A 26,039-nucleotide genomic window follows, 5' to 3' on the forward strand; every position below is an offset into this window, starting at 1 on the left:
GCTTCTGCAGGGCCACTTGTTACCCTGATAACAAACCAGAAGCAATGTGAAGGGGCTGGTGGCTTTGTACTGCAGTCTCCAGAAGTGGTTTCACTGTACCTGAGGTTCTTCTCAGGCTGCCCCTCACCTGGCAGGGAAGAATCATATGCCACTGTGCTGGTGGAACCTTCTGAACTGCCTGCCCCTTGCCGTTGAGTTGATTCTGACTCACAGTGACTTTATAGAACAAGAGTAGACTTCCCCATAGGGTTTCCAAAGCTATTATGTTTAAGGATGCAAACTGTTACATCTTTCTCTTGCTACATCTTTTCTTCTAGTGGGTTTGAACTGCCAAATTTTCAGTTAGCAGTTGAGCATGTAATGCTGTGCTACCAAGGCTCCTTTCTGAACTGCAAGCAGTAGACAATTTGCTTTTTGAATGAGGAGCCTGGAGAGGGCATCAAACCCTAAGAAAAGCAACTCCAGTGGTGGAGTTTTAGGCAGGGGTTGATTGTTTTGAGATGCTTCACAGCACATGCCCAGCCCTGGTCTTGTTCATGGATTTAGAACTTGTGTTCCCAGAATATTGTCAGGGTCCTCTCTGTTGAGGCTTCCGGGTTCTTTTTTCCTGCCCTATCCAGGAACTGATGCCAGCTCTCCAGGCTCCTGGGTGTGGTGCTATGGATTCTATAAATGGCTAACAGTTTTCAAGTATAGTCTGTCGGACAGGCCCTGTGCCCGACTTATGACACATGTTATCTTACATGACTCCTACCATTCCCATGTTGTGTATGAGGACACTGAGTTTCAGAGAGGTGAACAACTTGCCCAAGGTGCACAGCTGGTGAGTGGCAAGCCTGGGATGTGAGCCTAGGCAAGCTGACACCAGACTTTTAGCATCCAGCTCACCCCATACATTATGTAAATCCATGTGGATGTGGGAGGGTCTCTGAGACTTGGCTCCTGGAAGGATGCTGGCATTGTCCTTCGTAGATTGGAGTAGCTGGGACTCCAGCAGCACTAGCTGGGACCCAAGTGATGCTACTGGTTCTGTTTGTCCACATCTGCCCAGTCTTCCTCATTGTTTAAGGCCCTGAGCCTATGAATGGACAGTTGACCATCCCATGAGGCCAGCACATGAGGACCACGAAGCTGTTGGGCTGCCTCAGAAGGCTGTGTGGCTCATCCTAAGCCTTATGAGTCCTAGGCAAGCCCAACCCAGGAGGGCCCTAGAGTACCACAGATAGGAAGTCAGGCTGCCAGGTGGGTGAGAGGAACCATATTTGGCCTGGGCCAGTCCAAAGAGGCTTTAATTCAGCTGAGAAAGATGGAGAGGTGGAGGAGGGCACAGGGTATGAGTGTTGGCAGCATACCTGGTTTGAATAGCTCAACACTTGCTGTGGGGTACTGCTTCCCTACTTGTGGTGGTATGTTCAGTGGGGCTGGTGTCATGGGGAATTGTGGAAGGACTGGAAGACTTTGTGAAGGAGGCATTTGTATAGGGCCTTTAAGGATGAGAAAAAAGGATGATGATAACTCCAATTTCCTTCAGCTCTCAACCTTCACCCCACCAGAGGCCTCTGTCTTTGGTGCCCTCCCTCACTGTGTGAGACAGAAACCGTCCCTCCTTCTCCATTGCTTCCCCTCCTAGTATTACTAGGACCCTTGCGGAGTACCGTTGCTAGAGGGCTACAAGGGCTTCTGGGTTATCTGGCCTGTTGTTCAGCTATGTGGGACGGGTCTGGTCTCCATGACAACGGAGGGCTCTGTTACTCTGCTGTGGTTTGTATGCAGGGAAATGGTTTTCCTATTTGGACCCCATCTTCCTCTCCCAGGATCTCCATTATCATCAGAGACCCTTGAGTGGTGGTAACAATTGGAGCATCTGGCTCTGAAGCCCCTGGCCTCCCCTGGCCACAGCCATTGCAAGAGCTGAGGACAGTGGTCATCCTTAAGTGAGGGGGGCATTCCCAGCATACCTGTGTCCAGTAATAGAACAAATCACACATTTCCTGGATAAGTGGTTCTCTGCTTTCACGTTTGTGAGACCAGGCTTCCGTGGACTCTGGTGTTTTCCCAGGAAATAGTAGTTCTGCCCCTTCTGTTGGAGACCTTATGTAACCCCATATGAGAGGCCACCTGGGGTTGAGGGAGCAGCAGTGCTCAGGGCCTGAATTCCATTCTGCCACTCTTTCTTCCCAAAGGACTTTGGATAAGAGGTAGTTTCCGAATCTTTTGCAAAATCATCATCTTTGTGGGGCAGTTGAACCATAGGTTTGAACACGTGGTAGGGAGCAAGATTCAGCCTTGGTGGCTATAACTACCCCTTTTGTTCATGCTATGAGGCAACACAGGCTAGCAGACATTCGCAGCAGGGGTGGGGTGGGGATGGTTTCATTTATGGTGGCCTGGGTGCATTTTTTGTGGCACATTACTGGCCTCTACAAGGACTCACTTGGGGTGGTAGGAAGTTGGGTAGTAGGTTGGGGCTTGTCTGACATAGGCAGCCACTACTGACATATGCAGCCACTTCTGCTGCCGGCAGCACAGGGGGGCTACAGTAGGAGGCCAGGACAGAGACCAAATCTAAGCCAGCATTCCCTGACGTGTCCTTAGACCCAAAGTTGTTACCTCCGTGCTGGCTTGGCTGGGCCAATTGGGACCAGGATGGATTTCAAAGAGGGTTTGGCTGCCAGGCCCCCAAAGGTGGCTCTAAGCCCAAGACCCTGCCCCTGGGGAAGTAAGTTCTTGGTGGAGAGGGGAAGAGTGATATGAAGGGAGCTCTGTTCCTGGTCCCTTCTCCATCCTCTCACCCTTTTGGAACTAAGTGGATTAGGGCCATGTATAATTGTGATGAAAATTGGTTGTGTGGGAATAGTAGGGGTTATGCTCAGAGCAGGAATATGAGGCGTCTTGTGAAACAAGGGGCCTCAGAAGGCCTTTTCAGCAGTGGACAGGCCAGAGATGCTGAGAATATTGATTTTGTTTTTGATCCAGGTTTGGTGTTAGAGTTGCTTTTTTCTTTAGATTAGGGCTTTGTCCCTGCTATGTTCTCTTCACGGTGCAGCGCTATTTCTCTCTCACTTGCCTTGTCCCTCTCATTTCCTCCTTCCCGGAAGCTGTTTCTCCTGCTTTCATTCAATCTGTCCTCTCTTGGGCCTAACCACACTTTGCCTGTCTCATGTCCTAGGCTTTTCTGGGCCCCTTCTCTATAGCCGGGCAGGCTGAGGGCAAGCAGAGGACAGCCGAGGGCTGGGTCAGCTGCTGGGGATTCACCCTCGCCAGCCTGCAATCTTCCTCTCAGAGGGTAGGGTGGGGGTGGGACAGGAGCAAGGGGTGCCTGGCCATGCCCATGCCACTTAAAGTGCCCCCTTCTGCTGCCAGCCTTGACTGGGGACAGGCAGCGTTGGCAGCCAGAGCAGCAGAGTCAGGTGTGTCGGGGCCCAGCTGTAACCCGAGGCGTCCCCTGTGGAGGGTGGGAAGTCATCTTAGGCTCTGACCTCTGCTCTTGGGTCTCCTTTTATGGTTCAATAGTCTGTTTGCTTAGGACACAGGTATGGGGCTAGGGGCATTATGACACCCAAGGATTCCCTGGTTGGGTAGGGGGAAGGGTGTGGGTCTGAACTGAGCAAAAACCTCAGAGACACCTAGAGGAGCCTGTGGAGGGGCTGGGAGGGCTCTAGACATGAAGTACAAGTTGTGTCCATTTTGTGTGAGCTGCTCCTGCACTATTTGGGATAAGGACCTGAGAACAGCCAGCTCTAGCTTGCACCCTGCACCACACTCTACACCTGACTCTCTTACCTCTGTATATCTCAGAGACGATTTTCAGGGGCATGATGGGCCAGGTCCTTGACCTGCTGCACTTGTTGTCCTATTCCTAAGGCTTCACCTCCATGAGGGGTACATACCTTGCTCTGGGGGTGCTCCTCCAACATAAACAGCTCCTTTCTCAGGATGTGGCAGAAGGACTGGCAGGTGCTCTCTGTGCTGTACAGGCAGCAGGGTGGTGAGGGAGGGACAGGGGCACCTACTTGGTGAGTGCTTCCTATGTGTTAAGCACAGACACAGTAGAATCTTATAATAGGGAAACTGAAGTTCAGAAAAGCAGACACACTCACTCAGGGTCACATAGCGGGAATGTGTCCAGGCTGGAATGGAAACCAGGCCTGGGTGGTGGCCAAGTCCTGGCCCACAGCAACTCTTTCCTGTGTGCCAGCCTTAGGCATGGATCAGGAGCTGGGCCCTCTCCCAGGCCACAGTCTACCCATCTGTGAAACGAGGGGCTGGATGCTCAGCGTGATAAGGTACTCCCTTCTGACTGTGAAGGGTCAGTGCCAGGGAAGCAGGTTGGTGGGAGACCCACCTTACCCCCTGCTGGGGCTGCTTTTTCTGTTAGGCAGTATGAAGACTGGCCAGAATATATCCTAAGATACCTGTCCCAGGCTGGACAGTGAATGGCATTGCAAAGGGAACAATCAGCCATGGTGACACCACCAGCATGGTTTCTTTTCCACTAGGGACAGGAGCTCTGGGGTTATAGGTTTGAGGATCCACCCTACTCCATGGCCCAGTTAAATCCGTCTGTCAGGCTGAGCTGGTACCAGGGTGTGCCCTTACCCTAGGAAAGCCTAAGAGGGTAGGGATGAGTCACTGCAGCCCATTTCCACAGCAAGATATCCCTCAGTGCTGTCAGGAGCACCACCCTGAGCCTACCCCCTTCCTCCTGGCTATTGCTGTGACCATGGCTCTATGGCATGATCAGAGACAGGAAAATTCCTGGGGCTGGCTGGGTGTTGGGGCCTCAGGACCTTCTGGCTGAACAGGAACAAGAAGGAGAGGGTTCAGGGGCTAATGGAGGCTGGAAGGCTAGACAGCCAGTGCTCCAGGCAACCCTGGCAGGAGCCTGAGTGGAGTGAGGGCTGCCTGTGCTTGGCTGGCCTGTGTGGGGAGCTGCAGAGATGTAAATGAAGCAGAGGGAAGTGGGAGAGATAAGAGAGATGATGAGCAGGCACCACATTGGCTTGGAAGGGCAGGCCTGCGGGATGCGCAGGGATTGGGGGTATCCCCTAAGGTCTCTGTACTGCACCTCAGATGGTGGTCCAGCCCATCCCCAATACTTTTTATTCCTTTGTTATCTCTGTGACATCTCTTTGGGGGCAGGGAGAGCAGACCTGTCATTCTTCTGAGAGCTAGAGGGTACTGGGTGCTGGGTCCTTTCTCTTCTGAGCTAGCTGGAGACATTGTTCTCTGGATGCTAGGTGCCTCACCAGACTACCTGGGCATGGCCTCACCTGCCCTGTCATCCCCTGCTTAGGGAGGCTGGCCACTGCCCTCTGTAGTTCTGTGCTGGCCACATGGACATCACTGGCACAACTGGTAAGCTGGGGGAGGCAAATGCTGTGGCTGTGAGGCATGGGGTCTCTTCATAAGGAGGAATCATTGAAACTTTATTTCTGAGATTAGAACAAAACACTTGCATTTCCTTAAGTTTTCCAGTCTTATGATGAAAATGTCCTATTTTTACACTGTCATAGAAGAAAAATAACCAGGGTAAGGTTTCACAAATTATGTAGCTGATTTTGACAGAAAAATCCTTTTTCCCACTGAGAAATTCAAGGAGGATAATAGAACCCGAACCCTCTGTGTGTGTGCTCAGGGAGCTTACAAGGGGCCTATGTGGTATCTCCCACCCTCTGCAGGAAGACCATGGGCAGATGTGGGAGAATGCTGGGATCTAGCTCCTGTAGGGGCAAGGGGGAGTTCTGATCCTGACACTAACTTGCTGTGTAACCTTGGGGAGAGAGGGGTCATGATAGCTATCTCTAAAACAGTGCTGATAGTCCCAGCCACTCCTACTCCCTACCCCCACCATGTGGGAGGAGAGCACACACCCTCACAGATGAGAGGAGCTGGGGCTCAAGGAGGTTAAGCAACCAGCCCAGGGTCACATGCTTTGGCAGAAGAGGACTGCTCAAAAGAATTCATAGATTCAAGGGGTAAGAAGATGTCTGCCACCTGGGGGAATGCGGGCTGCCGCGAGAAGTAGAGGATATGCCTCCCCCCAGTCTGGCAAAGCTGAGAGCTGGGTTAGTTCCCTGGCTTGGACCCCCTGCTGTCGGCCCTGCTTCCCACCACTGAAATCAGCAGTTCCCAGGCCACCTCTCCCAGCCCTGGAGGATCTGCCCCCTCCTCATTGAGCTTTCACAGCAAAGCAGGATCCATAGACTTTAAAAACAAACTAACTAATACTGTGTTTTCGATACAAGTTTACACAGAAGATTAGGTTCCCACTTAACAATTACTACACAAATTGTTCAGACACATTGGTTACATTTTTCACAATGCATTAATATTCTCATTAATTTCCTTCTGGATGTTTTGCTTCCAGTAATCTGGTTACCCTGCTCCCTTCCTCTATCATCTTTAGAGTAATTGTTGACCATTTGATCTTATATAGATGATTTTTTAAAGGTATGCAGTACTTACCAGTAATATTCTTTAATTTATGAGCCAATCTGTTATTTGGCTAAGAGGTGACCTCAGTGGTTAATTTCTGTACAAGGTTTATAGAGTATCTCAGGGCGACAGTCTTGGGGAGTCCTCTAGTCTCCACTGGTCTAGTGAATCTAGATTTTTTAGGAATTTGAGTTCTGCTACACATTTTTATCTGGATCCATCTATTGTGGCCCTTGTTCGAATGGTTGTTAGTGGTAACCAGGCACCACTTAGTTCTTCTGGTCTCAGAGTAGACTGTTAAACCTGTAGAACTAGTTTTTCTGAGTCTTTGGTTTCCTTCATCCTCTTTTGCCTCAGATGAGAAGAGACCATTAGTTGTATCTTACATGGGTGCTTGCAAGATTTTAAGACCCCAGATGCAACTTACCAAACTGGAATGTAGAACATAAACTTTGTGAACTATATTATGCCAGTTGACTAAGTTGTCCCATGACACTATGGTCTTAAGCCTTCAAACCCAGAAAACCAACCTTGTGAGGTGTTTGGTTATGTCTAAGAAATACGTGTAACTGTGCTCCTGTACACACACACATACACACACATACATATGTGTATATATACACACACATATACACGTATATATACATATAAGTGTGTGTATATATGTGTGTGTGTGTGTGTGTATATATATATATGTATATATACTAGCATACATACATGCACATACGTGGTATAGGTACATGCACATCAGGTTCTTGTCCTGGTTCACCCATATTTTACAAATTCAGGTCCATTCCAGTTTTGCTTTGTTGGCCATGACTGAATTGGGAACTAACTGGTTTGAAGCCCTGATATACACATGTATGCACACATACATACATATGTGTTGTTGTTAGGTGCCGTCAAGTTGGTTCTGACTCACCGTGACCCTCTGTACAACAGAACGAAACACTACCCAGTCCTGCACCATCCTCCCAGTCATTGCTATGTTTGGGCCCATTGTCAAAGCCACTGTGTCAATCCATCTTATTGAGAGTCTTCCTCAACCTTACCAAGCATGATGTCCTTCTTCAGGGACTGATCTCTCCTGATAACATGACTGAAGTACAAGAGATGGAGTGTTGCTATCCTTGCTTGTAAGAAGCATTCTGGTTGTACTTCTTCTAAGACAGATTTGTTTGTTCTTCTGTTAGTCCATGGAATATTAGATATTCTTCACCAACACCATAATTCAAATACATCAATTCTTCTTTGGTCTTCCTTATTCATTGTAACCATACATATAACCACGCATATAGTTTGTGATTGTTGTTGCAAAATTATATATGTTCTAACATTTACCAAAAGATGTCCTTTTTTTTTTTTTGCTTTTCTGAAATTAAAGTTTATTAGAACATAGCTATACTCTTTTTTTTTTTTTTTTATTAGGATTTGGGTGAAGATTTACAGAGTAAATTCACTTTTCATACAGCAGTTCACATATACTTTGTCTCATGTCATTGACCAAAATTTACAATGCAGCAGCTCCCCTCCCACTTCCTCCCCATAGTTACCTCCTCCCAGTGTCCATCCCTTCATACTCTTCGAGAGGCCCATTTTCTGCCAACCCTGTATATGATCTTGGATACACTCTCCATTTAGACATACATAATTGTTTAGCTTGTTCACCCATCTATCCGTCCCTATACCCATATTTGCTTTCATTAACAACTCAGTATTGTATTTACAAAGGGGTTCATATTTGTTGTTTGTAATGCCCATGTAACTCTCTCTGTCTTTCTCATCCTCAATGCTGCCATATTGGTCACTCACATTTGGTACATTGCCCTTCTCTTCACCCAAATCAATATTTATCTCTATCTATCTAACAGCATTCCCTCCCCTTCCCTCCCACCCCTGGTAACCAACAAAGAAAATGTCCTCCAATATATAAACATTTCCTTAACTTTTACAATAACGGACTAATACAATATTTGTCCTTTTGTGACTGACTTATTTCGCTCAGCATAATGTCCTCCAAGTTCATCCACGTTATGCGGTGTAAAAGATGTCCTTTTGTGTGTGTGTGTGTATACACTTAGTGACATTGTTTACACTGGTTAAGCTATGCACACTTCACCCACATTTGATGTCACTTTTCCCATCACCAAAAATAACAAGAGTCTACCATCTAAGGATCCATAGACTCTTGACTCTCTTCCCACTTTTGAGAAGCTGGTCCAGCCCCTCTCAGGATCTGAGACCGGTCCCTGTCACCACCTGAATTGGAGGGCATCTGCCCCCAGGTCCCAGAGCCTGCACCTGGATTTCCCTGAGTTCTGGAGGACAGTGAGAGGAAGAGTGTGAGTCTACCTCAGGGCAAGACCTAGTAGAATCCTAGAGCTAGGAAACCTCAAAGCCCATTTTCACCCATGAAGCAGCAGTCCCTTGCTGAGGGCACAGTACATGCTCAGCATTGTGTTAACATGAGCTCTATGTGCATGTTTTCATTTCATCCTCAAAACCCCGTCATGACCTACCCATGTAGCATTCCTTTTCCTGCTGTCCCTCCCCCTTCCTGCTTTGGAGCCCAGCTCAGCCCCTTTTTTTTTGTGACCATAAGTACTGTCATTGCCCCTCATTTTCCAGATTGGGCCTGTGAGGTTCAGAGAGGTGGAATGCCCTGCCCAAGGCTGTGGGATGAAGCTTATCTCTGCTTCTGCCTCTCTATGACATGGAGCCCTGAGCCCACAGCTGTCCTTCATAATCTAGGGCACTGGTATGCCTGGACCTGCCCCAGACCAGGGACCAGGTACTGTGAAGGACCACTATGGGTACAGGTCTCCATGCCCATCACTGACCTGACTCCATCAGTCCCTAAACATGCAGCTGAGGCCCTGCATTGGGATCAGCAGCTTCATGTGAGCCAGCCTCCCTGGAACTGAGCCTTGGAGAAGGAGAGGTAAATAGGCAGGGTGAGATGGAGGACAGGACACAGGACATGGTCAGGACTTAATGAAGTGAGCACTGATCTGGCGTGATGCCAACTAATCCATAGTTGCAAAATTGGTTCTATTAGCTCCCTTAATAAGCTACGAAAGCTGGGGAAATGAGTGTGGGAGAGAATAATGGCACATGTCTGAGTTTCTAATTTGGACCTGTGGGTAAAAAGTTAGATTTGACACCACCGGCAGCTCTCCAGATAGCACTGGTGCCTTCACAGGGAGAAGGCCAGCAAGGGAGGGAGTGGGGTAGGACTCTAACTTTACAAGGAAAGATGCTGAGGCCTTAAGAAAGAAACACCTACTCCTGAAGCCTGAACTCAGGGTCAGTCTACACTGTCCTGTCCCAGATATCTGCCCCTCACTGCAGAGGCTGAGGCTGCAGCCCAGGTTCTCAGTGTGCAGAGCCAGGGTCACACTGGCTGGCCAGGGCCAGTTGTATTGTTAACCCTCACAAGTGCTGACAGCACAAGGCTGGGGTATTCCCGACAACCGTTACATCCTGCGGTTCTGTTGGCATCTCTTAAAAATGAGAGGTGTGTCCCCATAGCAAAACAACCTTCAATATCATAGAAATGGGAGCCAGAAGGCATCTTAGAGGTAGCCGAGTTGAAAACTCTTATCAAGGAGGGGAGTATGGTAAGTTCAAAATGCTTTTTTCTCCCCACAGCCTTCCTCTGCAGAGAACAGGGGACCCCCCACTGTGAAAATATATGAGTTGAAACCTAAATTTTCCTATAACATTTTTCTCGGTTCTGCTGCTGTGTGTTTGGCATTGCACTGCAGTTTAATCCACAGCCTAGAAATGCAGCTTGTCAGCATGCTGGCTCATCCTTACCTGAGGCTGGTGTGAGACCCCTGACATGGGCAAGAAGATGTTGGAGGGACTTACCAGCCCTTCCTACCTCTCTCCTCTCCACCCTCTGGCACAGAACAAAGCTAGAATCCCAAGAAAGCAAAGGGTGATATTATTTTAGCATTAAAATTTGTCCTGGCTGACCACAAACTAGCCTTGGTCTTTATGGGGGAATCCATATTAGATACATTCAGTTGACTCTTCCTTTATCTTTTATAAGATTGCTGTTGAATGGATTCCCAGAATTATACGTTTCCATTCATATAAGATCTGATGGTAATTTTTTATTTTTTTAGAATGTGGTCTTGGTTCAGTGAGCGTCTGTGCTTCTCTTTATAGCATAATGAAAGTAGCGGAGTCTGCCTGATGTCCTTCTTTGCCAAGACTCCCAGGAAGCTCAGAATTAAAATATCTCCTCATTTCTACTTATGAAGTCACATGAGTTTCTGGTACATTCTGGTACATTTTATTTTTCTCTTAATTCTCTGAGTACCTGGTATTTTTGTTTTACTTGGTTTCTGTTGTGCTTTAGATTTATAAAATACTTGAAATCCTGATGTCAGTAGCCCACACGGAAATAATGGAACTTGGTGTGCCCCCAGGGGTCATGGGAGGAACTGAATCCCTCCCTTCCAGGAGGTTCCCTTTGCTGTAGGGCTGATACCTCTTGGGTTGTGAGTCATCGTGAAATCTACTTTCATCTTCTCAGTTTGCTTCTTCTGCACTGAGGGGCAGGATTGCAAGTGAGTGCTCTTCTGTGGGTGCGCTGGCAGAAGCCACAGAGCAGCTTGGCTGGAGCTGCAGGGTAATTGGCCAGAGTTAGGGGATGGCACTGAAGGAGGTTGCTTATCTAGGCTGGTGGCCTTTGTGCCTCCTGTGTGTGAGAGACACATGAGGATAATGTCAACACGTAACATGTATTTGAGAAGGTCCTAGATACAGGCACTAGATTTGTGGGTGAGCATGTAGCCTGGGTAGGCAGCCCTTCCTGGGCTGCAAGATGGCTAGAGAAGGGTACTGGTCTTGTTCCTAAGGCTGTGTCTTTACAGAGACTGCAGACTTCCCAGGTTTGTTTGATACTCTAGGAACAAGACAGACTGCATTTCCAGCTCTGGGCAGTGAGAGGTGTTAGACCCTGCAGCAGAGATGAAGCCTCAGTGGGAGAGGAAGTCTTCAGGCTTGGTCACCTGCCAAGGCTATCATAAGTTGAGTTGTGGCAAGACTCCAGTCTTTCTGGGGCACCTCTCTGTGCTCAGCTCTCTACTAGGCATGTTGGAAAAGTAAGAATTATTGGAGAAATGAATGGACAAATGGATGGGTCCTGTTCTCTGACAGTTCGGAGTCCATATCATAGAGGCTCAGGCACATGCACCCCCATGCACTCATCCCCCCACATCCCCACCTTTATTCTCCCTCCACCCCACCGTCCCCCATATACTCCTACATATCCCCATACCCCTACACCCTAACACACCCATATATCTCTTCACATGCATACACCCAAGCACCCATGCACACATTTCAGAACAAGCTTACCAAGTCTTGGGTAAGCTGTGGTTTTGGCCAGTGCCTCTTTGACTTGGGGCCACCCCCTTCTCATCTCCCCTCAGGGATGGGTTGTCTGGTTGCTCTCTCAAAAGCCCAGTTCTCTTCCCTGTAGCTGCCTTGCCACACTCTAGCCCTTGGCCCCAGGGCAATGACTTCATCTTCTGAGCCTTTCTTTCCTCATCTGGAAATTGGGGCTGATGGTTCCACCCTGCTTGCCTCACAGGGTGGCACCAAGCATTCCCATGAGATAAGGAAGAGGAAAGTATTTTGTAAACAGCAAATTGTTTTCCAAACAGGCAGGTGCTGGGTTTGTTTCCCCACCTCTGGAACGGAGAATTCCTCCGCCCATGTGGAAACTCTGTCTTTGGGTTTACATCTAAGGGACAAAGCCTGGGACAGAAGGGACACAACATGGAGGTGGTGAGGGGGTCTGGCTCAGTCTGAGACCTCCATTCCATGTGATGATGCTGGAGGGGCCCTGGCAGGTGTCTGTGGAGGGTGCAGGCCCTCCACCTTCAGTAGTCTTTGCTGGGGCTTACTGACTGGTACAGTCAGCAGGGGCCTTGGCCATCTAGCTGCCTGCTCTAGGAGGCAGGTGAGAGAATTTGACAAAGGAGAGTGAGAGAAGAAGAGAGGTAGAAACCATCTCGTCAAAGCCTGAGGCCAAAGAAGTATCATTTATTCAAGGAAATGTCATCTCAAATTCCATGCTTGTTGAGCTTCAGTTGGGATCCACACCTCAAGTATAGCCAGGACCTCCCTCCCACCAGGACCAGGGTCCCACCCTATGGATGTGTGCATGTGGGACACCTGCCAGGTGCAAGCTGGAGCCATGGAGCTGCCCAAGTGCCATCACAGGTCTTTCAGCTTTGGTGGGCTCTTGGGGGCCCATAGGACATAGGATGGGAATGAAGCAAGAGTGGGGGCATCTGTTGAGTTGGCAGAAGGCCCCCTATCTCCCTATCCTCTCAGCTGTGATTGGGGACTGAAATACCATTACCCATTCCAAGTGGCCCTCAGTGGGCCCAGGCATGCAGATACAGGTTCATGGAGACCCAGGAGGTGTTCTTTATTGGGAGGTTATGTGGGAGTGGGTCTAGGAGCAAGGTGCCCCAGTCCAGAGGTCCCTATTATTTATGTGTCTGCCCCATCTAGCCCAAGACCTGAAGCTTAACCTTTGGAAAACAGAGGTGTAGAAAGGCAGAGGGACTGGCCCAAGGTCATACTAGAATGGGGTTAGATCCAGGCCTTTGCCTCCTGACCCTCAGCTCATTCCCATGCCCAGGAAGATGGGGCGCATGCTCAGGGGACACAGTGTGGTGTCATGTACGTGCATGAGTGAGGCCAGCCTGTAGCAATAACCTCATGTCTAGAGCAGGCCCTAGGATGGGCTCCCTAGAAGATGATCTAAAGTCTGGTTCACCAGAGAGGGCGGGTAAGGTAGGTACAGTCTGCCCCTGGGCAGTGAGAAGCAAGTTTGGCCAGGTTGTTTTGGCTCCCATTTGTTGAGCCTCTCTCTGGGGCCTCTTCTGTTTAATCTTATTTTGTCTTCACGATGACTTGTGGGATGTTCTTCCCCTCATTTTGTGCTCATGATGACTTGTGGGATGTTCTCCCCCTCACTCTCTCCCCACTTTATAGATTTATTCATTAAATCTGTAAATATTACCTGAGCCAGTGCTCTGTGCCAGGCCCCTGTAGGCGCTGGGACCTAGCAATGACCAGGCAGATTTAGCCGTGCCCTGGTGGGCCCTCTGGTTGCATAGTGGCTAAGGCACTTGACTACTAACCAGAAGGCTGGCGGTTCAAACCCACCAGCCACTTCTTGGAAGGAAGGTTGGGCAATCCTACTTCCGTAGTGATACTGCCTCGAAACCCAAGGAGGGGTGCTATGAATCAGGGCTGACTCGACGGCACATAACAACAACAACAACAACAACTGGTGGGCCCACAATCTAATAAGGGTGACAACATGGCACTAGCCTGGCTGGAGAACAGCTGTGTGGTCTGGGGCCAGTTACTTCCCCTCTCTGCACCTTAGTTTTGTCATCTTAAAAGTGGTGGTAATGAAGTTCTTTCCTCCCAATATTTATAAAGTGCTGAGAACAGAGCTGGGCACACTATAAGTGCTGTGTGTGTGTGTTTGTTTTAGGAGTTATCAAAGGAACAAGCTAATTGTAGGTTGTAGGCAAGTGCTGCACAGGAGGTAAAAAGAGAGATGACGAGAGAGCTTTCAGAGGAACTGGAAATGTTCTCTGTCTTGGTGGGGGTGGGGGTCGTCACAGGGCTGGGTGCAATTGTCAAAACTCGCTGAACTGGACTCTTGAGATCTGTGTATTTTACTGTGTGTAAATTATACCTCAATAAACAAAGCATATATAGAAAGAAAGGAACATAAAGGGAGGAGAGAGAGTGAGGAGCCCCTGAAGTCCACTTTAGGCAGGGTGGCCTGGAGGGGCTTTGAGAGGAGTGAGAGGAGGTGACATTGGGGAGAGTCCTGGAGAGTGAGATGGCTTTGGCCGTTGGAATGAATGATGAGAAAACTGAGGCTCTAAGAGGTTTGGGGCTATAGCCAAGGTCAACTCGAGGAGTCAGGGATGATGGCCTGGGGCATTTCCTTGGCAGCTGGTCCAGCGAAGGGCTGGAGGTCCTGCTCCTAGCTGGGCGCTGGCTCTGTGTGTGATCTTTCCTGCAATAAGTGGGGGCACTTACTGTATTTTCTGGGGTCGTCCCTCTCTCCGCCCTTCTGCCTATTTTCAGGGCCTTAGCACTTGGGGAAAGACTATTTTAATCTGTGTGGGAAATGGGTTCCTAAATATGGGCTGAGTGGGGCAGGAGGCAGTGAGAGGATCCAACTCAGGGCAGCTCCACCTGCTCCCCTGCCTCAACAAAGCGCAAAGTTCATGCTGAGGCCAGGAGGCTCTCTTGCTCCTCCTTGGCCACCCAACTCCCTCTTTCTCTCTCTCCCACACCTCCTTTCTTCTGTTTCTGTGCTCATCCTCCCACCCTGTGTTTGTTCAGGAGCCCAGTGCTGCTAGGTTCCAACCACGGACCCTCCAGCTCAACCTGACCTGGCCTCTCTGGCCTTGCCCTGCTCCTAGCCTGGTAGAAAGGACAGAGAGGAAAGCTGACTTGGGGGAGGAGCTGGAAGGATTTCCCAAAGGAGTAGACATGTAACTGGACCCTGAGATTCAGGGTAAGAGTACATTATAGCAGAGAAACCACAGGCCTGGGCATAGAGACTTGGAAGAACAAGGCCTGTTTGGAAAAAGCAAGTAGATCATTCTGGCTAGAACAAAAAGGTTTTAGGGGTCAAGGGTAGTGGGAAATGAGGTGAGAGAGGAAGGCAGGCCTCCAGCCCAGGGGTGGAGATGGCCTTTATCTAGAGAATGGTGGGGAGACTTGAAGAATAAGGAGGTGGTCTGTGGCCACACTTGGATAAGGCCCAGAGGGAGAGAGGTGGGGCTGAGGACTCTACTGAAAATATTCTGGCCGTGGGCTTGAGATTTTATGAGATTAGAGAGAGGATGCTGGCATGGGGGTGAGACACCATAGGCTGCAGAGTGAGGAGGGGCTCCAGGAGCCAGTCTGGGCCCCAGACAGGAGATGGTCAGAGAAGGAGGTGGTAGAGGTGAGGAGAGAGTTAGGAGACAAAGCAGGGAAGGGGTGCAGAGAAGGCAAAGCAGAGAGAAGGGTGTTTGGGTCTTGTGGGCTAAGGACTGGGGCATCCCTGGCTAGAGCTGCCTTGGGACATGGTGGGGTGGGCTGAGTGGGGGTGATTGAGCCCTCTGCCCCAGTATTGTGGGACAAGCAGCTGGTGGTACTAGAGGGCTCTGTGAGCGTGGAACCGAAGGGCATTCTGGGAGGCAAGGGCAGCATGAGGAAGGTGATCCATGGTGTTCAGAGGGGAGGTATTTGCTCATAGTAGCCTCTCCTAATCCTGGCCGAGGTAGTGGAACAGGAGCCTGCCCCAGAGCTGGTAGAGGGACTTGCCTGGCCCCTAATTCCCTGCACTCCCAAACTGCTGGGTGCAAAAGTGAGCAACCCCCAGAGATTGAGGAGCAGCTGGGGACAGCAGATGTGGTGAAGCCACCTGTCTTTGCCCCTCCCTCTGACACCATCCCAGTTCATCTTTGCTTAGAGAGCTTGGTCCCAGACTCTGTCCCACACAGTGCCCTGTGTGAAGTGGCCTGGCGCTTCCCATCCTATAGAGGAGGAAACTCAAGGCCAGAGGCAGCCTGAAGTCCTACAGGTGCTGAGAGGGGGGGCTAATTAGAGCCCTGGTCTTGGTCATCAGTCCTAGTCCTAGCCTTCCTTACCTGGGAAACAGAATGTGTCTTGGCCATGGATGGGCAGCCCTGTGGGGTAGGAGTTTGCCTCAGGTCTCACTGAATCACTGGGGTAATTCAGTTCCAAACCCAGATCTCATTTGACCTGGCTCACTTTTTTTAGAAGGCGCTCCAGTGGTATAGCGCTTAAGGCACTTGATTTCTAACCAGAAGGTTGGCGGATCAAACCCACCAGCCACTCCCCAGTAGGAAGATTGGCCAGTCTACTTCCATAGAGATGCCACCTTGGAATCCCAAGGAGGGGGTCACTATGAGTCAGAGATGACTCGACAGCACATCACAACAACAACATCAACAACACTTTCTTTAGACCAGAGTCCTCCCTGCTTCCAGACCCTACCTCTGGATCCACACCCTGTGTGCTGAGGTCTGTAGGTATGGGAGGAGGGCCAAGCCTTGAAGTGGCCCCACCTCTCTGGTGGTGAGGATGACATTTTGTCGTTCTGCACAGTGGCTCCCAGGGGGGCTGAGAAGTTGCCTGGGAAGCTGGAGACTAATTGGGACTCATGAGAGGTGATGACCAAGCAACTCATTTTAGAAGCATTTTTCTCAACAGCAGCAGTTTCATTCCTGTACTCACTCTTAGAGAATTTGAAGTCTTAATTACCTTCACTCCTTCAGGAGTGTGACCTGGACTCTCTCCACTCTGGACTGTGTTCCTTGAAGCCAAGAGCTGGTGAAGGATGGACTGAGGAGCACAGTCCTCAATCCCTCTTTCAGGAAGCCTTCCTTGATGCTCCAGCTTTCCTGTCACAGTGGGACCTCTATAGGACAGATTTCTACATCAGCTCATCCTCCCCCTTCCTTAGCCTTTTCAGGTGCCTGCCACTTTCTTTTACGTAGAGGCATTGGATGAGAATTGCAGGGGAGGTGCTGAGGACTTACTGTGTGCCAGGTGTCATCCTGTGTATTTTAAACCCATGACTTATATTGGTCACACTCATGTCATCCTGCTGTAAAGATGAGAAAACTGAGCCTCAAGAGTTGTGGTCCCTAGCTGAGGGTCCCATAGCTGATGTGTGATTTGACTCTAAAACCCACTCAAATTCTGCTTCACTTGCTGTCCCTCAGAAGAGAGGCAGGGGCTTCTCTGATTTCTGAGCCCTTGTAGATTGTCAGCCACCTCCCAGGGCCTCCCTGTGCCTGGCCAAGCTGCTTGAGTCCAGGGCTGACCCTCAGGTCCAGAGACTCCTTGGACCACAAATCAGGGGAACCTGGATTTGAATCCTCATTCTGCTTCTCATAAGCTTTGTGACCTTGGGCAGGTCATAGGCCTCACTGAGCTGTATCCTTGTCTGCAGAGGTGAGGGTAGTGGCTTCCAGGGAGGTGGGCTGTGGACCTGACATTCTCTGTGCCTACCAACCCATAGCTCCTGTACGACAGCCCCAAAGCCCGGCAGGAAGTGGACCACCACTGTCAGGCCTCAGGAGGCCCCCACATTGTGCGTATTCTGGACGTGTATGAGAATATGCATCATGGCAAGCGCTGTCTCCTCATCGTCATGGAATGGTATGCCAACCCACCCTGCCTCAGAACCCCATGGTGCCCCATTCTGCTAGAGGCCTTCTCCATTCTTGAGATAGCAGCTCTAGTTGCCATCCCAGTCCCTGAGGAGTCAATTCAAGGTCTGCCTTGGGGCAGTAGGTCTGGCCACAAGGGCATTCCCTCAAGGGGCTCTAATATGGTCTCCCTGGGTATGATTCCCCTCAGTGAAGAGAGGCTGGAAGAGCCATCAGGGAAGGCCATCAAGCCCTGAATGTGCAGGATAAGGGAGACTTGGGGACGAGTGGGACACACATAGCCCCTCAGCTTTCTCCTTCCTGCCTGGGTCTGCACTCCCGTTGCCATGCCAGATGCTGGGTGATTGGAGGCTAGAGGCAGGAGCCAGTGGCTTCCTCTACTTTGAGCTTCTTTCAGTAACATGTGGCTCTCAATTCTAATCTTCCTCAGACCCTGGGTCCCCAGTTCCTCCCTGGCTGCCTATCAAGCTTTCCCCTCTTCCCTACCACACATACACACATGTCAGCTAGCTCTTGAGTTAGGTTTGATATTCAGATCCTAGCTCTGCCACTCACTAGCTATGTGACCTGGGGCAGCTGCTGACCTCTCTGGGTCTCTGTAACTCATGTGTAAAATGTGGAGAAAGATATTCATGTTACGTTTACTCTGTGCTTGACCCATCCAGTCTAAGCACTTTACATGCATCGCTTATTCAGTCTTTGCAACTCTGTGAGGTTCGTGCTATTACCCACTTTTTATAGAAGAGAAAGCTGAGGCACCAAGAGGTTAAGGGATAAGCCCAGGGTCACACAGCAGTGCAGAACCACTGAGCCCAGAGCATGGCACACATTAGGTGCTCAGTAATGGTCATGATGATGATTGTGGCTTTTCCCTGAAGGATACCTGATACCTCCCCGCCCTGCTCACTTACCATCATCACCTTGCCTTGCAGCATGGAAGGTGGTGAGTTGTTCAGCAGGATTCAGGAGCGTGGCGACCAGGCTTTCACTGAGAGAGGTATGTGCATGCAGCTGGATCAGGGGGTGATTTGGGATGAGGGGGATGGACCAGAGTTGCTGTGTAATGCTGGACAAGACTCTGTCCCTCTCTGTACCTCACTCTCCCCATCTGAACAAGAGAAGGTATGACAGGTAACCACCTCATTCAAGGGGTTCTGTGTGTCAGTGATGAACTCTGTCAAAGATGGACTCTCATGGCCTCAAAGCTTCTTGGTGCTGACCAGTCATTGAACTGGGGAAAGTTAGCCTAGGTCTGAGGAAGAAGGTCTAGATGGGTTGGAGGCAACCCTAGAAGAAACTGGGGTGATTTATTTATTTATTTGTAATTTTGATTGTGATTTAGGTGAAAGTTTACAGAGCAAATTCATTTTCCATACAGCCGTTCGTATACATTTAGTTTCGTAACATTGACTGAAATCCCTCACAATGTAACAGCTTTCTTCCCACTTCCTCCCTGTAGTTACCTCTTCCCTGTGTCCTTCTTTCCTATGCATTCCTGCTCCCTAAGCTGTCTCACTGTGCAAACACTGCCTTTCTGTTCTCCCATGATTGATCGCTCTAAGGAGTGTATCTACCTGATGTAAATATTCACCCTATATCCCTGTCTGTTGTTTGTCTGGAAGCCACAGGAGTGAGTTCAGTCCCAGACCTGAAGGGTAATTAGGGGCCATGGTCTTGGGGGTCTCACCAGGCTCTATCAGACCAGTAAACCTGGTCTTTTTTTTTTTTTTTTTTTTTTATGATTTTGAGTTTAGTTGCACATTTTCTCCCAGTCTATCCAGGATCTCCTGCACTATCCCTTTCTGAGTGATTGACAGTGGTAGCTGGGCACCATCTAGTTCTTCTGGTCTCATGATCTTATAAGCTGAGGTTTGCATGGTCTACTAGTTGCTTGGACTGATTGTTTCCATGTGTCTTGATTTTCTTCATTCTTTTCTGTGGACTAGGAGGGACCCATTGTTGCATCTAGAGGGCCGCTTGCTAGCTTTTAAGACCCCAGTCACTACTCACCAAAGTAGATGTAGAACAATGGAACTGGGGTGATTTGGGTGGGGGTCCAGGACAGGAGTCCTGGGTGACAGGAATGTTGTCAACATTTTGTGCTGGCTCATTAGATTATATGCCGAGGTGAGATGATAGAAGTGTGGGGACCCCAGGCTGCCTGACCTTTGACTGGCTTTACTGACCCCCCTCCCCACTTCATGCCTACAGAAGCTGCAGAGATCATGCGGGATATCGGCACCGCCATACAGTTTCTGCACAGCCGGAACATTGCCCACCGGGATGTCAAGGTAAGGCTCTGGCACCCAGAGTTGGGGGATCAGAGGAAGGGACACTATCCCACTCCAAAACCCTCAATGACTCTCAGCACCCATTGGATGGAGGCCAAGTTTTTTGGTTGGCATTCAAGGCCTCTGCCCTCTGCCTCAGACCACTCTTCTTAGTCTTGTCTCCTATGGTTCCAGGATACTCATTCTGTTCTAACCAAATGGGTTTCCTTGTTTACTTCAAACACTGTGTAGTTCCAATAGCAATAAGAATAACTGAATGTCTCCCTCAAGTTAATAGGTCTTGACAAGCATTTCAATCCTCACCCAGCCCTGTGAGTGAGGTGCCGTTACCCATTTTGCAGATGAGGAACTGGAGAGAGACAAAATGACTTGCCTGAGGTTGTGCAGCTAGTAAGACACTGTACTGGGATTCATTCATTCGTTTGTTCATTCTTTGAGCAAGGATTTTTGTGTATGTGCACTGTGTCAGGCCTCAGGGAGGGGCTGCTGACACTCATGGGGTTTCTGTGAAATAATAACCACAGTTTCAACAGATTAGGCCCCCTAATGCCAACTTTTTAAAGAAAAGAAGCCACTTGCTAGACATTGGAGGAAGAACAGAGGCAGTTCCAGTTGCTGGGTTTGATTGCCCTTCCAGTGGATGGGCTTGTGGGATAGTCCAGTGCTCAACTCTCCAATTTCATATCCTGGCAGGATGGCCTTTAGGGGTCATCAGGACAAGGTGGATAAAATGCCCAGCATGCGTACACGTACATACACATGCACATGTGCAAACACGTATGTGTGAGCTACCATCAAAGCTACCTCCCGGACACTCTGCCCCAGGCCTGAAGCATCATCTACCTTGGCTTCTTTCTGCTGAGACCTTAGTGGAGAAGAACTGGGGGCCCAGCTGCTGCACCAGACCCTTTATCTAGCTGAGAACTGCCAACATGTATAGTTATCCTTTGATATTAGATAGACTCACCTTCAGAACCCTTGGTTTACCCTGGCCCTGGCTTTTTTTTTTTTTCTCTCCAAGGAGAGAATAACCTTCTGTAGAGGAGAGGTCACTGTACAGACTGAACTCACTTCCCTGTTTTCTTCCCAATCCAAGATCAGATCATCTCAAACAAACCCTAAGTAATACCTTCCACTGGCTCTAAACCAGAGCTCCTGTCCTATCACCCTCTCTCTGCTTGGGTCCCTCCTGCTACTCTCTATTGTCCTAGGTCCTACCTGTTCATTAAAAGCCAGCTCCAAGGCTGCCTCCTCTACTCACCCCTTCCAACTACCCTAATCCCCTAGGCTTCTCTGTGCTCTGCAACCAGGAAGAACCGCTTCTATGTGGCTCCTGGAGTCTGAGCTGGGAGGCCTTCTCCCTTGAGCAATCTCATGTGGATCCACAGGCTGGGTGTGCAGGCTCATGAGCAATTAACCTTCTCCCAGCACCCTCATTCTGGCATTTTATGGAAGCTTTGTGAACTCAGGATCAAAAGTTACTGTCCCAGGGCTCTCTGTGGCACTCAGTCAGTTGTAGCCTTGGCTGAATACCTGCTTCACTTTCCCCTCTATAAATGAGGGTGTCACCCCCCAGCCACTTTAGTCTTCTCAACATTTAGCCCACATTGTTGGCAGCCAAGGCCCAGGTCTTCTTATAAGATAGATCTGGCTTCTTCCTGAGTTTGGTGGTGGAGTAGTCTGGCTGCAAATCAGCTCAGGCCTATCCTCCCATTTGTGCCTGACGCCAAACCAGTATATTCTCTTTCTGGCCCAGCCCGAAAACCTGCTGTACACATCCAAGGAGAAAGATGCAGTGCTCAAGCTCACTGACTTCGGCTTTGCCAAGGAAACCACCCAGAATGCCCTGCAGACACCCTGCTACACTCCCTATTATGTGGGTGAGTCCTTGGTTTATACTCCCCCACCCCTACTGCACACCATGTGGTATGGGACAGTTGGTGGGTTGCAGGATGCAAAGGGTTAAAGCCCAGCAAGGAGGGAGGGGGAAAGTTCTTTCTGCATGAAGGTGGGTGACGTGGGGGGCTGGAGGCTGCAAAAATATTCTCCCAAACTTCAGCTTCTGCTTTTGAAAATAGATCCAGGAAAATTCTGGCTGTGGCCTGTGAGCTGAATGACATCACAGCAGCTCTAAATATATATGTGATAAAAGGCTGCCATCAGCTCGGACGGAGCCCAACTGCGGTTGTTTTTCTCTGGCTTTTATCTTCCTGGGATTCATATTCAGGAAACTGGCAGGCCTTTCCTCCTATATTAGAGGGACACAGGGCACCAGCCACCTGCCTTGTGGGAAAGGGTCTCTTAGGCCAGGGCAAGAATGGGGTCTTGGGGTATGCACATACTCATGCTTCCTTGAAAAGCTCCCTGCTCTTCTGTGAGTGGGCAGCTGTCAGATCAGAAAAATCCTTGCTGAAAGTGCCCCTTACCTGAGGGGCAGGGAGCTATGACTTGCTTTACAGAAGATTCTTCTCCCTTAGGAGAAGCCTTCCCTGAGGTCTGCTTATGGGGCAGGAAGCCCCCTGAGGCAACTGAGATGGTATCTTGCTTGGCAGGGTATATTTTGCAGTATTTTAAGTTAGGTATCTTCTGGCTTACCCAGCTCATTACACAGATGGGAAGACCATGGCCTTGTGGTTCAGTAGTGGAATTTAGAGCCCTGCCACCTGCCCCTCCATTCCTGTGACCCAGGGAGGCAAGGGTGGAGCAGCCGGTGATTTGCTGCCCTCTTACCTCTGGCAGGACCCCACTTGGTCCTAAAGTAGCCTCCTGCTCTTTTCCCACAACCAAGGTTGAAACTGCCAAAGGAGCTCAATGCCCAAATGAGCTAGGGGGCTATTACTCCCTAAAGCGCAGCCCAGAAGCAGGCTCATTTTTGCAGGAGCTGTTTTTCTTCCCCCAACTTCACACACATGCTGCCTTCCCAGAAGGTGTCAGACACTAGTCTTCTTGGCCCCATCCCCCTGCCAGGGCACCTGTTCCCTACCTTGGAGCCTGCCTGGGTTCCAAGACCCTTGGTACTAAGAGTCTCTCTCTGCCCTCTGCTCTGGCAGCCCCTGAGGTCCTGGGTCCAGAAAAGTATGACAAGTCATGCGACATGTGGTCCCTGGGTGTCATCATGTACATTCTGTGAGTGCCACCCCCACCCTATGTCTCCTTCTTGCCCCTACCCCACTCTGCATCATCAATACCACTTCTGCCCCTGAAGAAGGGTGAGGGGCTTGAACAGGTCATTCCTCATTTTGCCTGCCCTTCTCTTCTGGCCATCGACACCCCCTCCCCTTTCAGGCTGCCTGTGAAGGATATGCCCCTGCCAAAGGCAGATGGCATTCCTGGGATGTGCCCAGGAGTCCCAAGAGCTGGTATTATTGCCTATCTCCCTGGCCAGGGGCTTGGGGAGGAGAATGGGACTTCCCTGGAAGCTACCCATCACTGTGCCAAATGACCTCCACCTTCCCCCAGCCTCTGTGGCTTCCCACCCTTCTACTCCAACACGGGCCAGGCCATCTCCCCAGGAATGAAGAGGAGGATCCGCCTTGGTCAGTACGGCTTCCCCAATCCTGAGTGGTCAGAGGTCTCTGAGGATGGTGAGTGAAACCTCTGCTCCAGGATGCCCCACCCAGCTCTCTTGGTCTTAATTCTGGGAGACACCACTTTGGAATCAAACTGACCTATGTTCAAATGCTGGCTCCCCTAATTCCCAGCTGTGTGACTCTAGGAAAGCCATCTAACCTCTTTGAGCCTAAGTTTCTGCATCTGCCAAATGGACTCAAAACGTGCCTTCTCAAAGCCCCTCTAACACCCATCTATCATTCATATTTTCTCCTTTGGGGACCACAAACAAGTCTGCCCCCTATTAGATATCAATTACTGCTTAACAAATTACGCCAAATACTTAATAGCTTAGAACAATAAACATTTATTAATTCACTATTTCTGTGGGTTAGGAATTTGAGAGCAGCTTAGCTGAGAGTCTCTTCTGAGGTTACAGTCAAGGTGTCAGCTGGTGCTACAGTCATCTGAAGGTTTGGGAGGGACTAGCAGATTCACTGCCAAGGTGGCCCAATAGACTGCTTGACTGTCCTCATGATATGGCAGCTGACTTCCCCACAACCAGCAATCCAAGGAGAACAAGGAGGAGTGCATCATTGCTTCTGTCATACTCTACTGACCACAGACCACCCTAATGTCACATGGGATGGGACTACACAAAGACCTGAATATCAGGAAGTGGGGATCTTTGGGTACCATCTTCGAGGCTGACAACTATAGCCTTCCTTTCCCATGACAGCCAGTCAAATATCTCATCCTTTCAGCCCTGGGATTTTTCTCTGATCTCTGACTAAATATTTCCCAGTTATTCAGTTATGTGCTGGGCACAGCAGATGTGTGGTGAGATGAGGCACATGCAGCCCCTACCCACACAGAGCTTGTGGTGTTCGGGGAGGGGGTTGCACTGGCTCTGAGGAACCCTGCAACTTCATCTTTCCCCTCTCCTCTCTAGCCAAGCAACTGATCCGCCTTCTGCTGAAGACAGACCCCACAGAGAGGCTGACCATCACTCAGTTCATGAACCATCCTTGGATCAATGTGAGCTCTACCTTGTCCTGCAGCAGGGCTTCCAGGGCATTGCTGCCCAGACCTAGAGGTCTGGGCATAGGACTGGAATGGGTTGGTGCTCACAGAAGTATAGTAGCACCTCACCTACAGCCTGGCTCTCCCACTGCCCAGACAGGCTCTTTCACCTCTCTGAGCCTCAATTTTCCCACCTGAGACCAGGAGAAGGGGTAGGTGGGTGGTAGGGGAACTAATGCTGTCTCCAGTGCCTCCAAGTTCTCATCCTTGGGCTTGGGACTCTTTCCAGCAATCAATGGTGGTGCCACAGACCCCACTCCACACAGCTCGAGTACTGCAAGAAGACAAAGACCACTGGGATGAAGTCAAGGTGGGTGAGCCCTGCCTCAGCCTCCTCATAGGTTCCAGGGCTTTTGGGAGAGACAGAGACTCCAAGGCAGTGGCTACCCAGTGTCTGGGCCTTTGGCCTCTCCTCATACCTGGGGCACAGGGTGTCTGTGACTGCCTAGTGGCCCAGCCTCTCAGAGCACAGGTCACACTACCCATAGGGTAATACTCTTATCTTACTCCCTTAATGCAGGGAAGCTTTGGGCTCTGTGAAGGGGCTTTGGCCCCAAGCTTTGACTATTACCTCTCTTGTAACCAGCGTTTGGGCGGGTGGTCAGCCTGATTGTAGACTTAGCAGGGGCTGGGTTTGAGCATATAGCGGTGGCAGTTCAGAGTCCTGGGGCAGCCAGGACATAATCTACAGGCCCCAGTGCCCTGAGTACTCAGCGCAATGGCACCCTCACGTCCCAGCTCCACTTACCATCTGAGTAATCCCAAGGGGTTGCTCTCTTCTCTGTGCCTTAGTGGATAAGCACATGCCCACCACAAAGGACTGTTGTGAGGATTATGTGATACAAAGGGCTTGGCCCAGTGCCGGGCACACAGTGGGCACTTGGGCAGTGCAAGTTGTTCTTATGATACTGATTAAAGGGCTGCCCAGGCAGGAGGTTAATGTCTCTTGAGGTCATTATATCCTGATCTCTGAGCCTCCTGTCTGTCCCCAGGAGGAGATGACCAGTGCCCTGGCCACCATGCGGGTGGACTATGACCAGGTGAAGATCAAGGATCTGAAGACCTCTAACAATCGGCTCCTCAACAAGCGGAGAAAAAAACAGGCAGGCGGCTCTTCAGGCTCACAGGGCTGCAACAACCAGTAGCTCATGGAGTCATGGAAGAGCCAGGCCTTTGCCTGAGGGATAGACTGGAGCATGCTGAAGCCATGGCCGGGAAGACCCAGGGTTATTTTTTTAACAAAAGGATTATTTTGTTGTGTTTTAATTTTTCACTTGGAACTTGAGGATGGGAACCCTGACCAAAAACTCCTTCAGAGCTCTAGTCCCAGCCCAGGCTCTAGTGGGAGACCAGAGCCTGGGGGCTGGGGAGATACCTGCTGCCATTGCTGTGCCTTTGGCCAGGGTGGCCTCAGTGGCACCTT

The 26,039-nt window shown here is 50.0% G+C and overlaps 1 protein-coding gene across 1 annotated transcript in view; it reads left to right on the forward strand.

The window, feature by feature from the left end:
• Positions 1-25,761, forward strand: part of MAPKAPK3 (MAPK activated protein kinase 3) — a 31,813-nt gene extending 6,052 nt beyond the window's left edge. Inside the window, exons 2-10 of the mRNA XM_007952016.2 lie at positions 17,543-17,682; positions 18,626-18,690; positions 19,905-19,984; positions 21,741-21,864; positions 23,035-23,110; positions 23,444-23,568; positions 24,486-24,571; positions 24,846-24,926; positions 25,609-25,761. Coding sequence (XP_007950207.1) covers positions 17,543-17,682; positions 18,626-18,690; positions 19,905-19,984; positions 21,741-21,864; positions 23,035-23,110; positions 23,444-23,568; positions 24,486-24,571; positions 24,846-24,926; positions 25,609-25,761 — 930 coding nt within the window. The remainder of the gene's footprint in view (positions 1-17,542; positions 17,683-18,625; positions 18,691-19,904; positions 19,985-21,740; positions 21,865-23,034; positions 23,111-23,443; positions 23,569-24,485; positions 24,572-24,845; positions 24,927-25,608) is intronic.
• Positions 25,762-26,039: the final 278 nt, after the last annotated feature.

The sequence above is a fragment of the Orycteropus afer genome, unplaced genomic scaffold (genome assembly GCF_000298275.1).
Source record: "Orycteropus afer afer isolate SDZICR_OR568_19922 unplaced genomic scaffold, OryAfe1.0 scaffold00323, whole genome shotgun sequence".
Taxonomy (NCBI): Eukaryota; Metazoa; Chordata; class Mammalia; order Tubulidentata; family Orycteropodidae; genus Orycteropus; species Orycteropus afer.